Genomic DNA, 16,910 nt, shown 5'->3' with positions numbered 1-16,910 from the left:
TTTTCAAAAAATGATAACATGAAATTTGCAGACAAACGGATAGAACTAGGAAAAAAAATCGTCCTGAGTGAAGTAACCAGACCCAGAAAAACAAGTAAAGCATGCATTCACTTATAAGTGGATATTAGCCATTAAGTAAATAATAGCCAAGCTTTAATCCCTAGATGCATCAAGGTTAGGTATAGAGAAGGGCTCTAGGGAAGATGTGAGGATCTCCCTTGGGAATGGAAAACAGAATAGATTTGCAGGTGAAGTGAGGAAGAGATGGAATGTAGGAACAGAGTGGGGAGCTAAGTGGGCAGTAGTGTGAAAAGCACTGCAGTGGAAACTTCCTACAATCTATGAGGAGGTGGGGACTCCTGGTAATGCAGGGTACTAAGTCTGAAGCCTCTTACTGTAGCCAGGCAAGTCTCCCAGGAGCAGGACTGGGTTGCATTTGGTTGAGTGGTTGGATGAGGGGGTCCAGTGCAGCTCTCCCAACAACCCAAGCTGACGCTAGGGCAGAGGGCCACTCTCAGCAAGTGAACAGAGGAGTCCCACTGCCCAGGACAACATCCATAGAGATCACTGAATGCAGAGAGGCCAAGCTGGTGCCTGGATGGAGCCTTCTCTGATTTCCATTTATTAAGTATTTTTCAAATCTTCTGTTTGCTAGCCATTACTTCACTAAGATTCTCAGCCCTATGAAAGTAGCTGAAATTCAACTATTTAAAGTGATTCTCCCTGACACAAAACAAAGGGTCAATATATTCTTAACAAAATGGGAAAACACAGTCATAGAAAAACACTGCAGATTCAATGACATTGGGGGCTAGGGAACATAGGGAACTAGGGAATGCTTCACAATGGTGAAGGCAGGTATGCAAAAGAGACAAACTACAGCAACACAGGATAAGTATTATTACAGGCATGCACAGAGTTTCATCTATAACCTCTGTCCTCTAGAGAACCATGACTAAAACAGAAGGTACTGACAGTGGGACAGGCATGTCACTAGACACAGGATGGGTTGTGGGTTTACTTTTGGCTTTGTATACACTCAAACTACAGTCAGAAGATGGTGACTTAAGCAGTATTTTGTTTGACATGTTTTGCTTTAAAATATACAATGCTGTACTTTATAGAGGTGTTTTTAGGAAAAAAAAAAAAACAGTAGACATCATAATATATAGACACTTTCCCACACTCTAAAAAAGTACTGTGGTTTCCCAGACTGGGCGCACACAATCCTGGAGGCCCTGCTTATTACTCACTTGCTCACTCACGACTGACAGATTCTAGGAGAGTTATGCACTTGTGACTGCGCCCAGCAGGCCCCAACAGAGAGCTCCAAATCCCTCCTCACACAGGTGACACCAACTCACGGAAGTGGATCCCAAAGACAGGTTTGTGGAGAAAAGCCTTGGTGGTGCCGTGGTGGGCCTCAGTGACTGGGAGATGAAAAGTGACTGGGAGATGGCTGAGAGGGGCCAGTATTCATACGTGAAACAGTCTAAGAATAAACTATACTCAGAATGTATTCTCCTTGTAAATCTATACATGAACGGGTACTTGTTATATAAAAACGTTGAGTAAATACATATTTATATTAGATTATGAAAGATAAGAAAGATTTGAGATGATTAATAAAAGACAAATGTTTAACTGAAATCTTCCCTACCATTTTCTTCTTCAAATGAGTTAGCAATTGCATAAGCCAAACTGTTTTTCTCTTTGGAGGGTGGGGGTGAACTGTCTATGTAAATTAGAGATCCTTTACTATTAATCAGATATCCTAACAGAATCTACACTGCCAGTCAAGAGGGCCTATGGTCATGGAGAGGTCTTAGACTCACAGAATAAACTTTAAGATTTAAAATGATTTGAGATGCTAAACTCAGCCATGTTCTTAACCTTGGGAAGTACATAAGCAAAGAAACTTTTTTTAACCAGTGGATTTAGTAGTAAATAATACACAACAAGATTTCCTTATTGTATTAGTAAAGTATTAAATACAAGCAAGAAACTTAAAATATGGCTTAACTCTTCATAAAGCTGCAATATAGAGAAGTACGGTGATGTCAAAATCAAGGATTTGATGAATTATTTCTGGAATTCCATCCAAATTTATTATCTAAGCAGGATTTAATGCAAATGGAACCCACTGTCGTCTCTCTAAGCTTTCTGTTTATTTAATGTTATCATGTAATATAATAGGTAAGGGCAGCTCGGCTTAATAGTCCAGTCCAACTCCCATCACAGATGGGGAAGCAGACACACAGAGGGATTTACAAGTCAAACATTAGTAAGAACTCAATCTATTAGAGCCTAATCCAGAGACATGACCAAAAATGCCTTCATAAAATACCAAAATTAATATTGAATCTAAAAACTCAACAGTCAATGCTGATGGTAAAGGAAAGCATGTGGCACCTGATGCTTTGTCAATGAAACCACTTAGCGGCAGGCTAGACCACTTAGCGGCAGGCTAGATTAGGAGAGCAGGGATGCTCAACACAGGGCATGTTAATAATAAAAACAAGTGTCTGAGGACTATCCTACAACATGGTTGCCACAGTTCATGGTAAGTCAGTATTTACTCCTAACTTGCTGAGTAAATTTTGTGCATGCTCACTACCAAAACTATGTCAGATGAGAGTTATCTAGCAGAGTGAGATCGCCCCAACCTGCGTACGTGGATACATATGTGTCTATGTGAATATGCATCAAGTCATAACTGCTAAACAGTTTTGTCAATTAAAGTTTTCAAAGTAAATATAAGATACTATAATTAAATAATAATCTAACAGGACTTAAATCTTTCTCTCTGGGTTTCTGTCTCAGTGAGGGATTTCTTTGCTAGGATAAAACATGATGGGCAGAAGCAACTTGGGGAAGAAAGGCTTTATTTCATCTTAGAGCTTGTAGTCCATTATCTAGGAAGTAGTGCAGGAATTCTGGGAAGACACCTGGAGGCAGGAGCTGATGCAGAGGCCATGGAGAAGTGCTGCTTACTGGCTTGCTCAGTCTGCTTTCTATAGCACCCAGGACCACCAGCGCAGAGGTGGCTTTATCTATAACATGCTGGGCCAACTCACATCCATCCCTAATTAAGAAAGTACCCCACAGGCTTGCCTACAGCCAATCTTATGGAGGCATCTTCTCAATTGAGGGTTCCCTCCCAGACAACTCCAGCATTTTTAAGGATGACAAAAAACCTAAGCAGCACAGCCTATCGCTACAGAAAAGACCACAATCACTTCAGCTTGGTTTTTGCCTTATGTTTTTTTATCATTTTTATCATATAGCATAATCATATCATAAATATGTTTTGCTCATTTGGATACTTGAAAAAGTACTCAACACGCACATATGCACAACTTTGTGATATTTCATTTACATCATTTATTTTTACTTTTATTACAATTGATTTATTTCCCTAATGTAGTGTCCTACTACAGAAAGTTGGCTCAGCTGCATATGTATCAAAAGATGGCCTAGTCGGCCATCACTGGAAAGAGAGGCCCATTGGACTTGCAAACTTTATATGCCTCAGTACAGGGGAACGCCAGGGCCAAAAAGTGGGAGTGGGTGGTTAGGGGAGTGGGGGGGGGAGGGTATTGGGGACTTTTTGGATAGCATTGGAAATGTAAATGAGGAAAATACCTAATAAAAAAAAAAAGGAAAAAAAAAAAAAAAGAAAGTTGGCCTCAGCAGTTAAATGCACCCACTGTTCTTCCAGAGGGTCTGAGTTCACTTCCAACATGCACTCTGGAGAAGCTCACAATCTCCAGGGATCTGCCATCCTCTTCTAGCATCTGTGAGCACTGCATCATGTGCATCTAAAATAAATTTTAAAACTCCTAAAACTCCCTTTCTATTTCTCTACTCTCTTATAGCTGATATTACATGTGGATATTAATCCCTTCTTTAATTTGGATATACTGAACTTTGCAAATCAATTATATGTAGCATTTCACTGTTTCAGGTATAATTCTTGCAACTACTGTCTGTGCTATGTTTTCTGTTCTACCTACTGGAATTACATGGTATGTGGACATTTTCTTATATACTCTATCTCCTGACTTTCTACCTTATCTAATGTTTGTCTCTATGCACTGTATTCTTGGTGGTTTCTCTTTCATATAGTTCTTCAGCTCAAGGATACTTAGATCTAACCTACAGATAAATGTTTCCTGTAACTTCAGTGATTTTATTCTTCTTTAATGGGATGCGCTTACACTGTTATAATAGGGATAGAACTCAGGATTCAGGTGTGGTAGCAAGCACCTTTACCCCAGAGTCATCTCAATAGCCCATAACACATTTTTAATAATGGCATGTAGTATAGCTTCTTAATAGATTAAACACACACACACACACACACATGCACACACACGCACATACGCAACACACACGTACACACAATGGCTCTGGGCTGCACTGTTATGCTCTAGCACTTAACTTAGCATCAGCTTGGAGATAATAAGAGACAGGGAGCTCAAAGGAACAACTTCATCTTAGCATCTTAGATCTTAGATCTTAGATCTTAGCAAATATACAGATCTCTGTTCTAAATTTATATATGCCTCTCCTTGAGGTAAAACTATTTAAAAGACAGCTATATTACCACAAAGTATAATTAGCCACAAATTATTTTTAATTCATCAAAATATGAATAGCATTAATTCATCATTATACCTAATTTGATGCCGAATTCATACCTAATTTTAAGGTAATTTTCAATTGGATGGCATTTTCTGCATTAACAGTTTTGTTAGTCTGGTGCTTCTCAAAGGCATTGATGTTTGGATACTAGCTTTGAAATGCTTATAACACAGTCTGGGTGTGGGTACATGCTGCATGCAGAGCTAGTTTTATATTTAAAATTGCACTGCAGAATAAGACAATCAAGTAGTATTAAGTATATGTAGACCATGTAAATAAGAACTAAGAAGACTGATCTAAGAGATTTGTGGTCACAGCACAAACAAACAAAACACACTGCCCACAGCTGCAGAGAGCTCAGTAGCTAAAAGCACTTTATGCTGTGGCTGAAGAGCAGGGTTCATTTTTTAGCATCTAGAGGACATCTGACCTCCCCTGGCCTCCAAAATCCCCTGTAAACTTCTGATATATAAAACTCATATAACCTACTCATATAAACATAAAAACAAAAGCAAAGCAAAGCAAAAACAAAAACAACAACATACGAGGCACATGCCTTTAATCCCAGCACTTGGGAGACATGGGCAGGCAGATCTCTGTGAGTTCAAGGACAACCTAGTTTGCATATGATGTTCCAGGCCAGGCAAAGGTACACAGTGAGACCCCGTCTTTAAAAAAAGAAAAGACCTAGTGTCTCTATAAATTAAAATATCTGAATTATGATGTCAATCTTGGCTACTCTGAAATAATAATTAGATGTCATGAATAAAACTCAGGAAATAGACCATAGCTGTGATTTAAATTGATATTATCAGTTGGATTATCTGTGATGTTCTCGGTGTGTTCAGCATGCAGTTCCATTTCTGTGACATACAGCCTTCTACAGTGCATCCCTGCAATTATCAACGTTTTCTGAGCCATTTAAGATATTTTACTTTCATTTTTGAGATTATGAAATAATAATTACATCATTCTCCCTTTCCTTACCTCCCTCCAAAACCTCCCATTTTGCTCTCTTTCAAATTCATGGCATGCACGTGCACACATACAGACACACACACATACACCCCTAAATATAGCCTGCTCAGTCCCACACTGTTACTCAGATCCAAGCATGGTGTGCTGTCCCCCTTCTCACTCTCCCTAGCATTTCAACAGCATACAATATTACAAGAGTGCTCCGTCGCAGGAAGACTACAAGGCATTCTTTCTACTATACAAAGACAACCTCCTGATTCAGAGAAGACGTCTCTCAGGACATGGTTGTTTGGTTGTTTGTTTTAAACCTGGATGCAGTTTTAGGGCAGCAGATATGTGCTGAACAGCAGTGTTCCCTGTACAGAGCAAATGTGTGTAGGCTCACTCTTACCTGCTTAAAGAGCTGAAGGTTAACTGCAGTCTCCAGGAACTGTTTCATCACGCTTGAGCGGTGCTTTACAAAGCTCTCCTCACAGAAGGTGATGGGCTCGCCCTAGACACAAGTGAAGATGTTGAGGACATCAATAAAAGGTCAGTCAGAGAGAACTAGTCTCTTTAGGAGACATGCTGAGTGTCACAGGGGATATGAGATACAAAATCAAAAATGGATCCTGCATAGCAGTGCAAGCCTGTAGGAACAGCCTTCTACTGAAATGCCTGTGCAAAAGGCCTCCTCTAGGGAAGCCCTATGCTCTTAAAACTGCTCAATCTCACTTAAATGCAAATATTTAACATTGGTAGCTTGATTTTTTAAGTATAAAAATATCAAGTATACTACAATAACTTAAAAGTCTACAGTTTACTTTTCTTGCTGATTAGACATTTTTAAACATTTTTCTCACATCAGATTTATTCTTCTTGTATGTGATATCTGAATATTTTGCCTGCAGATATGTATGCTTGATGCAGATGACAGCATGAGATAAACTGTATCTGGAGTTACGGGTGGTTGGCAATCATCATGTGGGTGCTGGGAATCACAAATAGGTCCTGTGCAAGAGCAGTCAGTTACTCTCATACACCCGCAGAGCCATCCCTTGCTGGCTGATCCTCCCAGTGCCCATCCCCCAACACTTCCACAGTCCACTTGGCATCCTTGATATATATACAGATAAGTGATTGTATTTCATGTTCAAAAGGAGAGTGGAGACTAATGACAATTCACTTCCTAGAATGAAATTTTTAGCAATCCTGAGGTTGCAGTAAGGCATTAAAAATCATACTGGAAATCTGAAAATTATCAATTATAATTTAATTGTTAAAGAGACTCAGTGCTCTGATTAAAGAAGTCTGTAAATAAAATGTTAGAAATTGGCTCTGACGTGAATAAAAGTAATGACTGATAACAGTGTGATTCAATTACTGCCTTTTCTGGTAGAATTAATGATGTCACACAACTACCATTTCAAGGAAATTAGCCACAGCCGCATGTAGGCCTTAGTATAAAACATAAAACTTAGATGAAACCCAAGATGCAGTTTCTATGGATGTGTCCACAGTAGCCTTGTGTGAAGCCCTCATCCATCACTCACGGCTGTGTGTGCTGCCATGCCTGGCTGGGGGCTTTTTTTAAATTATTATTTTTATACTACTAAATTTAATTTCTAGCCAGGTGGTGGTAGTATATGCCTTTAATCCCAGCACTTGGAAGGCAGAGGAGAGGAGTCAGATCACCTGGCCTAGCTGCAAACCCCCTTATCAGCTGAACCATCTCACTGGACCTCGGTGTTCTTAATTGTTTTTCTAAGTCTTTGGTGACGTGTGTAGTAAAGAGGGGGAATACAAACCATGAGGGAGGCTGAAATAATCTATCAAGTATCATCATAAACTAACGTTCACCAGACAATGACCCATCACAAAAGTGATATTACAGATTTTACAGTGATTTTTGACAGAAAGAGCTATAGAAGATTTCTGAATCTTACACATACAAACTGGATGGGTTTACACAAATAATCTCTGGGTAAATGAAGTAGACCATAATTACTACTCCCATAAAAATTTCATTTAAGGATACAACAAAATAAACGAAAGCAAAAAAAAAAAATACAAAGACAATCCTGTTAAAGATGTATCTACTGTATTCATGTTACCAGAGCCAGCATCATAACTACTGACACTGGAAGAATAAATAGTCAATGAATCAATGAATATATGAGTGAAAGAAACTGGAGTTCAGAAACACTTATTTAGTAGAACTTTTTAAAAATGTATTCTTTGAGAACTTTAGATATCAGAGACTATAGCAAGGGGATGTAAAGGAAAAGATTCACCCGCTAAAGGGTCCAACTTCATTTTTTGGTTTTTGTTTTTTTTGTTTTGTTTTTTTCCAAATTCATTTTTTATACTTTCATCTAAAAGGACAATGTCTGCAACAAAACAAAACAAAACAAAACAAAACCCGAGTGCCTGAACACAGAATGCTACTGTGTAGGCATACTGCTCAGAGACACCTAGGGATCTGTTTCGCTGGATTAAGTCATGCAGGTATTCAGAGATAACTGCACCAATGCTCCTAGGTTCCCAGATACATCTTACACAGGCAAGTGGAAGTGGTGCCAACCATGTGGTGTTGATTATACAAACATACAGAATGGAAAAATTATTGGATAGAGGCTTGCACCAAGGACTCAGAAAAAAGTAAAGACAAATTGTTAGTAAGTTGGATTCACTGTAGCCTAAGATGCAGTAGAGTCTAGGGTACAGATGTCAAGAAAATAGGATATTTTCCAGGGAGAGCTACAGACACTGACTGAAAGTGGTAAGAAAGAGGCTATGTGTGTTGTAGGTAATAGACACATAAAAAATCCAAAACACTAATGTACTCAGACTATATATCCCCCTGTACCCTTTATTTTAAATGTCATCGTCACTAGTACCTGACTGAAATGACTTAACCAAAGAGAGGTTATCACCATGATGAAGGAGGTGTGGCAGTATAGCTTCCTGGCAGCAGGAATGTGAGGTGGCTGATAACACTGAGTCACAGTTAAGAGGGAAACTCAAAGAAAATGATTTCTTCAGGACACAGCAGCCCAGATGCACACATGAAACTCAAGACTGTGGCAGCATAGACAGAGCCCACTTAGATTAAAGCTAGATGGGGTCCCAGAACTGAAAGACGGGTTCCTACCCCTAATAAAAAACTTGCAACTGATAGCCACTTGCAAAGGAACAATTAGCTTTCATCAGTGGAGGTCTCCTGGATATACTAACCAGAGGCTCCATGCTCAGCAGTCAGCAGCCAACACAGAACAAACTCCATGGTTGTTTTAAAGATTTGTTTGTCTCGTGTACTATGCTTGGGTTTTCTGAGGGGTGGTCTTATTGGTCTTTTGCTTGTATATTATGGTTTCCAATTTGTGCTTTTATGGGGCTTTTGTTTGCTTTTTAAAGGCAAAGAAAGAGTGAAGAATTAGGTAGGTGGGGAGAATCTGAAGGGGACTGGGAAAGGAGAAAGTGTAATCAGAATGTATTGTATGGAAAAAAATCATTAGCAAAAGAGAGACAGAGGGAGGAGGAGAGGAAAGGAAGGAGAGGGAAAGGAGAAGGAGAGGAGGAGGGGAAGGAGAGGAGAAGGGGAAGGAGAGGAGAAGGGGAAGGGGTAGGAGGAGGGACAGAGAGAATGCTGTAAGGACAGAGAAAGCCAGGCCAGAAATTAATACACAAACTCAACTGGTGCCTTGCCAAGACTACAACTCAAAACACCAGTCTTCAATGGATCTATTTCCTTTAGTTTGGTACTCCTCCTCAGGTTTTCAGTCTTATAATACTATAAGACACCACCATAAGCCAGAGAACAGGCGGTCAAACAGCCTTCTAGTCTACCTTCCCCTATTAGGTCTCTGTATCTCATAATGTGAGCTTCAGTCAATGCAACTCCTTTTTGTCAATTTCAACTTTGTCCAAAAGGCCAAAGTCTTCTTTATGTCCCAAGGCAATCTCTTACCTTTGAGTCCCTATGAATTATGTTAAATACACAACTGTATGCAGCAAACATTTGTATTCCAAAAGAGTGGGAGGACAATATTTTGAACTCAGTCATATTCAAATTTGTGGGTCATTAGTAAAATAAGCCAGATTCTTTGGCAGAACACAACATGAATGGCCTATAGAGCAATTCCTAATAAAATTCCTCTTTCCCCTTCAAAATATCAAAAGCCTGGCCTTCACCATATACAGTTCTTAGTATTTTGGTCTCCTGGACTCTCACTAGAATGAGCATTAAACTCTGACTATAGCACCAGAGGACTTCTGTAACTCACAACTCCAAATCTGACCCAAAACCCTTTCTAAGGGTCAGAATGGATATGGTTGGTAAATTCCAACAGTGACTCCACTTTATGGTCCTACTGCCAGTGCTTGTGTGGGTGCAGGTCCACCTACTGTAGTAGCTTGGGTAGTCTCCGGGCCCCACCTCTACTGCCTCTGTCTTTATCCCACCTAGTCTACTTAGTACTGTCAGTGTACGCAGAGTTGCAGGTCTATCTAGTCTACCATGAATGAGTAGTCTTTGCCCTCCCTTCTTCCCTCCTCCCCCACACCAACCCACCAAGTCCACATAATGCTGCCAGTATACACATGCATAGATGCAGGTCCAACTATTATAGAATATATAACCTCTCAGAGGTCCCATCCCTGAAGAAAATATATTTTCCCTCTTCTGGAAGCCATCAAGTATCAATAGCTTCTCAGTTCCAGATGGGACTGCATAACATTTTACCTGATTTGTGCTGGTATTCTGGCTGGCTTAATCATGTACAGGTCTTATGCATGCAATATAATCACTAAGATTTCATGTGTGCACACGTGTAAGACTTAATACTGACATCACAGCAGGCTAGTAAGCAGAGAAAGCAAAAGCTAGCACTTAGCAAGCCTTCTCCTTTTTCCTTCAGATCAGGTGCCAGTCTATCAGATGGTGCTAGCCATTTTCAAGCTAGTTCTTCTCCCTCAGCTAACCTCTTCAGAAAAGGTTCCCAAAAACACACAAAAAAGTATGCCTCACTAGCTGTTTCTTAATCTGATCAAGTTGGCAAAGCTAACTAGTCTATAAACATCCCTTAAACCTTTTGAGATAGTGTCTTGTTATGTAGTCCTGGATGCTAGTCTGGGACTCTGAGTAAACCAACCTAATCTCAAACCAGTGGTGACGCTCCTGCCTCAGCCTCCCTGAGGCTGGGATTACAGGAGAATACCACCCTACCTGGTTCCAGTCAAAAAATTTTAAAGCAATGTCTAGTCAAAGAATCCATACTCAAAGCTTGTTAAACTTCGCAGCTGTCTTCAATTGGACTAAGGACACCAAAATATATTGATGAAAAGAGATAAGATCATGAAATGAGTATAACTTCTATACTTGATCCTTCTTTGTCTTATGCCTAACAAAATATATCAAAGATATAGGTCAAATATATAAATGATCAAATAAGTTCTGAAATAAACAAGCAAACCCTTTTAATGTCTGTCTCTCTTGCGGTTCTAGATCAAGATGTGAGCTCTCAGCTATCCCTTCATTCCACCATCATGCACTCTAACCCTCTGAGAGAGCAAGCACAGGGTTTTTGTCACTGCAATAGAAAGTAAGGACAGAGGCTGGTCCCCAGAAGGGAGCCATTGTTCTGATAGGCCTAACAATGCTGGGTTTGGAGTGACTTGGTAGACTATGAGACCTTCACTAGGGAAGTGGCTAAATGTTGTAACAGGACATCCTAGTGGGAGCTAGGAAGACAGTACCACTGAGAGCAACATGGACTATGGAGGCTCTACTCAATAGCTTTTAGAGAGGAACAACATTAGCAACTGGGCTAAAGACTGTTCTTGTGATATTTTGGCAATGAATGTGACAGCTTTCTGCCCTCGTCCTAATTATTCACATGTGACTAAACTGTAAAGTAACTTATTTCCTTGGTAGAGGTGTTTTCAGGACAAATATTCAAGACAGACTACTATTGACTCATCTTGATCCACAACATAAGGCGGAGGGGTAGGGGTGGGGCACATGGAGAATTGCATGAGTCTTTTGAAACCTCAAAGCCTACCTTAGTGACAGTTATTACTAATTGCACTTATGCAGATTCACAATAAAAAAAGAACAAGTGAAGCAAAAGAAATAGAGAATGCACAGCTTAAGAGAAAAAGAACATCAGGAAATGTAATTTTGGAGTCCTGGCTTGTGCTGAAAACTAAGAAGGCTAAAGAAGGCCTGGTCTGAAAGAGAATGGAAGAAGCAGTAAACTCAGCACAAGACCCCACCCACTCAGCTAAGTTTTCAACTTTGAAAAGAAAAGGCCAGATTTGCTGCTCCTAAAAATAAACAACAAAATTAGAGCTGCCTTGGATGTGACTAAAGGGTTGGTAGTCAAACTTGGCAGTGTCCACCACATGGCTCTGGGCTTTAGAACTGTGAAAGATACATGATTAAAGGGGTTATAGAATCTCTCTCCATGGTTAAGAAGAGCCACAGAGGCCAGGCATGTTGCACTGGAGTCCCTTAAAACAGAGGCCTTGAGAGACCATCCCATGAAGCTATGAGATTCTTGGTTTGCGTCGGAAACCCCAAGATATTATGGGTGCCAGATCCATGGGTTATCAGTCAAGGAGAGCTACATGGTAGACATGAAAGCAGCAGAATGGAGAAAGTGTGTTGCAGGAAGTAAAGCTAGAAGAGTGGAGCCATCTAAGCCCATCTGGCATGCTCGGAGCCCCAGGCTTTAGAATTTGTAGTGCTGGATTTCAGTCTTGCATAGGCCCAGGATTTCCCATGCCCAAATTCCTTCCTTTTGGAGTGATAAGGTATATTTTGTGCCACTGTATGTTGCAATTATGTGATATGATTTCTTATTTTACAGTGGGTTCAAGTGAGGAGAGTCCCTTGGGTCTCAGAAGAGACTTTGGATTTTTAAACTGTGTTGAGTCTGTAAAAAACCATGGGGATTTTTGAAGTTGACCTAAATGCATTTGGTATTGTGATATGGCCACAAGCCTATAAGGGCCAGGAAGTGAAATGTGGTAATGTGAATGAGAATGGCCCCAAATGCCCATATATTTGAATAGTTGGTTCAGAGTTAGTAGAAGTGTTTTGAAGGATTAGAAAGTGAGCCCTGTTGGAGGAGATGTGTCACTGGGTGTAGGGCTCTGAGACTGCAAAGGACTCGTCTAATCCAACTGCTTTCTTGGCCACATGGAGAGAGATCAAAACATGGGCTCAAAGCTGTCTCTTTGCTCTACCATCATCGATTCTAACCTCTGAAACCAAAGCCAAATTAAATGATTTCTTCTATAAGTTGCATTGTTATAGCAACAGAAAGATAAGTAAGATAATATCTAATGATGTATTTTATTTATAATAAAAAAGAAATCGTTTTCCTTGATAAACATGATTCTTTAAAATAGTAAAAGTTATTCCTCATAATGAGAAAACAAGATTATCAGAGAATCATAAAAACACACAACATAAAAATACTGTTTCTCAGGTCCCAAAAAATGTTAGAGTAGAAAGTCAAAGGAAGAAGTAAGAATCTATTTGTAAGTGAAATAAATAAATCCACAGTAAGATGCGACTTGCTAACAGGAACGATACTCCATGATAAATTATTTTTCAACAGGCACTGGATATATGGCTTTTGAGATACTTGGATCTGAATCACAGTAATCTTTATGTGCCTATGTGCTCAGTGAAACTCTAATGGATAAATATTGAACTGTACAATCAAAGGCAATTCATGTTAGTTTTCGGGTGCATTATCTTCTCTAGCACCCTACACACTGACAACCCGAATCACTGAAAAATATAACCCTTTACTTCAATGTATTCACTTCTTTACATCTGAGGTCTCCCACAAACATTAAAAGAAAAGGGAAATTTTAGCTTATAAAAACAAGTTTTTAGGGCTGGAGAGATGGATCAGCAGTTAAGAGCACCGACTGCTCTTCCAGAGGTGCTAAAGGCGGCTCACAACCATCTCTAATGGGATCTGATGGCCTCTTCTGATGTGTCTGAAGACAGTGACAGTATACACATATATGTAAAATTAGAAAGATCTTTAAAAAACAAACACAAAAAACCCTGAGTATTTAAACATAACAACAATAAAAAGAGCAAAGTAGTATCTTCAAGCTTCCTTTCTTCCTTACTATTTTAAAAATTGATTCTGATTAATCTCTAAATAAAAAATCATTTTGTCTTTCAAGCTCACCTTTCTTTGACTTGAGTAACATGAATGATAACATACTCAACTGCATTCAGATGATTGTTTCCATTCTTTCAAAGGAGACTCTTAGAATTTTTAAGATTTTCCACATTATATATATATATATATAAGCAGTGAGGTACAATATTTAAAATTCTTTAATACCTTCAAATGTATATACATTAGAAAGACTGTATGTGCTATGATTGAGATAAGTCTCCCCCAAAGGCCTATAGATTAAAGGAATGGACATTAGTCTGTGAAGAAAATGGAAGACTGTGGGAAGACATGGAAACCTAATGGAAGGATTTCTGTTCATTCTGGAATGCCCTTGACTGGGACATACAGAACGTAACCCCTTCCTCCTTTCTCTTCATCATGTCCCAGTCATATGTGTGCACTGTTACTCCCTAGTATGATCCCTGTCATCTGATTCCCAAGAGCATATAGGACCACCATAGACTTAAACCTCCTGAATTACAATGCAAAATAGGCCTTTTCTTTTCATAATTGATTTTGCCAGATATTTTGTTATAGTGACAAATATAGAAATAAGATATAGATGATACATAGGTAAGTAGGAAGATAGATAGAAAGATAGACAGACAGACAGACAGACAGGAGGTAGATATATTCATCCACTAAAAACTCTAATAGCATAAGAGCTACATGATGAGAGCCACTAAGAAGATAGGTTATGGTCAACAGGTCTGCATATCAACTGTGGAAGACAGAGCAGGAAGGCACAAAAGTTTTCACTTTCCAAACATGCTATAGACCAAGGGTTAAAAGTAATCTAGCAATGGCAGGCCATTGTGTTACTTTTTATTAATCCAATGTGTTTTACCCTTAAAATGTACACATTTGGGCCAGAGAAAGGTGCTTGCCCCCACATGCATGAACCTGAGGCCAAATCTGCAGGATTTCTACAATGGAAGGAAAGAAATGACACCTTGAAGGTGTCCTCTGACTTCCACATGCATGTGGTGGCACACAAAATACAAATGTAAAAACACATTAGCTTCTTAAGCATCTGGTCCTAGAATTGTCTTCTAAGGATCCTTTCTAAAGTCAGTCTAGCAGCCTTTAGAGAGAAACAAGTGGACTTCACTTGTACCATTCTAGATCAGCTAAATTCTGGGATATAACTTAGTATTTTAGGGAATTAAAATAAAAGGCGAGATGTGACAAGATATGCTAAATAGGCAAGGCCATTTCAGAAAGTGTTATGAACCAGGAAGACATTAAATATTCAAATATCACCACGATTTAAAGTGTGGATTTTCTTACCTTCTGCTTTGTCCCTGCCCTCACTAAGCTATTAATAAGTTCTAGTATCTGTTGAGTTTCGTGGTGATTTTAAGATCACGTAAATGATTTTAAGTACTTGAACATAAATTATCAATTCACTCAAAAGTAAATATTCCACTTCTACACATCTAAGTTGATGACAGGCCAAAGATCACGGGGAACCTTAGCCAGTGACAGTGAAAAGAGCTAAAGCAGGAGCTGGTGCCTTGCTGCAAAAATAATCTTTGAAGCACGTTTTCCGTTTTAAAGGCGAGCCATGGCGAGTCCCTCAGCTGTGACACTAAGATGTTTCCTTTTCCTTGCCTCATTCTAGGGTCTGTGGAAAAGCAGGTACAATAGTGATGAAGGATTGCTTACAGGCTTGTATCTCAGAGCATCTCGGTAGGAGCCAAACAAAGCCGCCTGAGCCCTCAGAAAGGCCCGAGCCACTCCATCTCCCGTAGCTGTGGACTGCTTCTTCAGCTTATTTTTCAAGGCCGAGACCTGCATGGCAGAGAGGAACAGTTAAATTAACACCTCAGAAATTGGTACAGCGAGGTACGAACCCAATCAGCAGGCAAAGCGCAATGTCTGCAGGTCAGCCAAAATCCATCCTCCTCCCAGATAGCTTATCTTTTTAGCTGCACAGAGCACCTGCTGCTCTGTTAATTGAAACAAGAGCGGGAGAGGATAGCAATGTGCTAATGCAAATTGGTTTATGCTCTCTTTTTTCTCCCAAGGCCTCTTGACATAAATAAGCTTTAATTATTTACAGTAAACTGCTTGTGAGGCACTTTTCTGCAGATTTTTAGCAATTATAACGTGTGTCTACTTGTTTGGAGATAAAGCTGGCTCAGGAGCGCTCGTTTCTGTGGTGCGTTGTTATTTGTTATGAGTCCTGCAAGATCATTTACAATTTTATTTTCAGTTTGGAGGCGTCATTTGCATAAGTAATTTTCGCTTTTTACCATTAACAGAAGACAAGAGAGAAGAGATAAAGTTATAGAGACCATATCGTGAGTAGAAAATTATGTAATAAAAGTGTTTTACATTGTCTCATTTAAATTTCATCACATTTTCCTAAGAAAAACATTCATGCTCTCATTTAGAAATGAAAAGAAGTTGGGACAAATGGCAGGAACTACTTTGTTTCCACGACTGGCTACTCTGGGGTAAACTTGGAACACAAACCCCATGTCCCCTGTTTCTTACCACCACATGCTAGACTGGAGTTCTATATCACTGCCACATTAATCAGTGGTCAGAACAAAATACTAATGTTTTGAAAACAGAGATATTTTTATCTGGGAATCTGCAAACCTTGAAAAACTTTTGAATTATTACAATATTTCCTGCCAACTCTATCTTCTAACTTCAGGTGCTCTGCAGCTACGCTCACGGACTGACTTTTATTGCGCTCACACTCAGGGTGTTTACTCTTTTTATTCATTTCACTAACTATTGTCAATCAAAATAAAAAACAAAAGTCTCTACTCATAAAAACACAAAATTCCATATTCATTCCTTATCAATGTTTTAAATAGAAGAGTGTAGGGGCCATCCTCTGTGGTCAAGGGGAGGCAGGAGGGGGAAGAACTCTCTGAGGGAGACGGGGGCAGCATCTGGGATGTAAATAAATAAAATAATGGATGAAAAATAAAGAAAAATGTGAAGTTGCATCCCAAGTCTATTTTCTAATAGAAATAAAAAATAAATTTAGTTAAATTTAACTGTATTACTCTCCTAACACAGCATATTATCTGTATAGACTCCGAGGTAATACAATAATATCATTTATCCTTT

General features: G+C 39.3%; 1 protein-coding gene across 2 annotated transcripts in view; it reads right to left on the bottom strand.

Annotated features, from left to right (window-relative positions):
* Window positions 1-16,910, bottom strand: part of Dennd1b (DENN domain containing 1B) — a 222,215-nt gene that overhangs the window by 51,253 nt on the left and 154,052 nt on the right. For both annotated transcript variants that reach the window (XM_021163138.3, XM_021163128.3), the window contains 2 exons: window positions 15,486-15,611; window positions 6,017-6,118 (listed from right to left, as the gene is read on the bottom strand). In XM_021163138.3, coding sequence (XP_021018797.2) covers window positions 6,017-6,118; window positions 15,486-15,611 — 228 coding nt within the window. The remainder of the gene's footprint in view (window positions 1-6,016; window positions 6,119-15,485; window positions 15,612-16,910) is intronic.

The sequence above is a fragment of the Mus caroli genome, unplaced genomic scaffold, assembly GCF_978045245.1.
Source record: "Mus caroli unplaced genomic scaffold, Mus_caroli_1 scaffold_1, whole genome shotgun sequence".
NCBI lineage: Eukaryota > Metazoa > Chordata > Mammalia > Rodentia > Muridae > Mus > Mus caroli.
The sequence above is the reverse complement of the archived record's forward strand: the minus strand, read 5'-3'. Positions and strand labels throughout refer to the sequence as shown.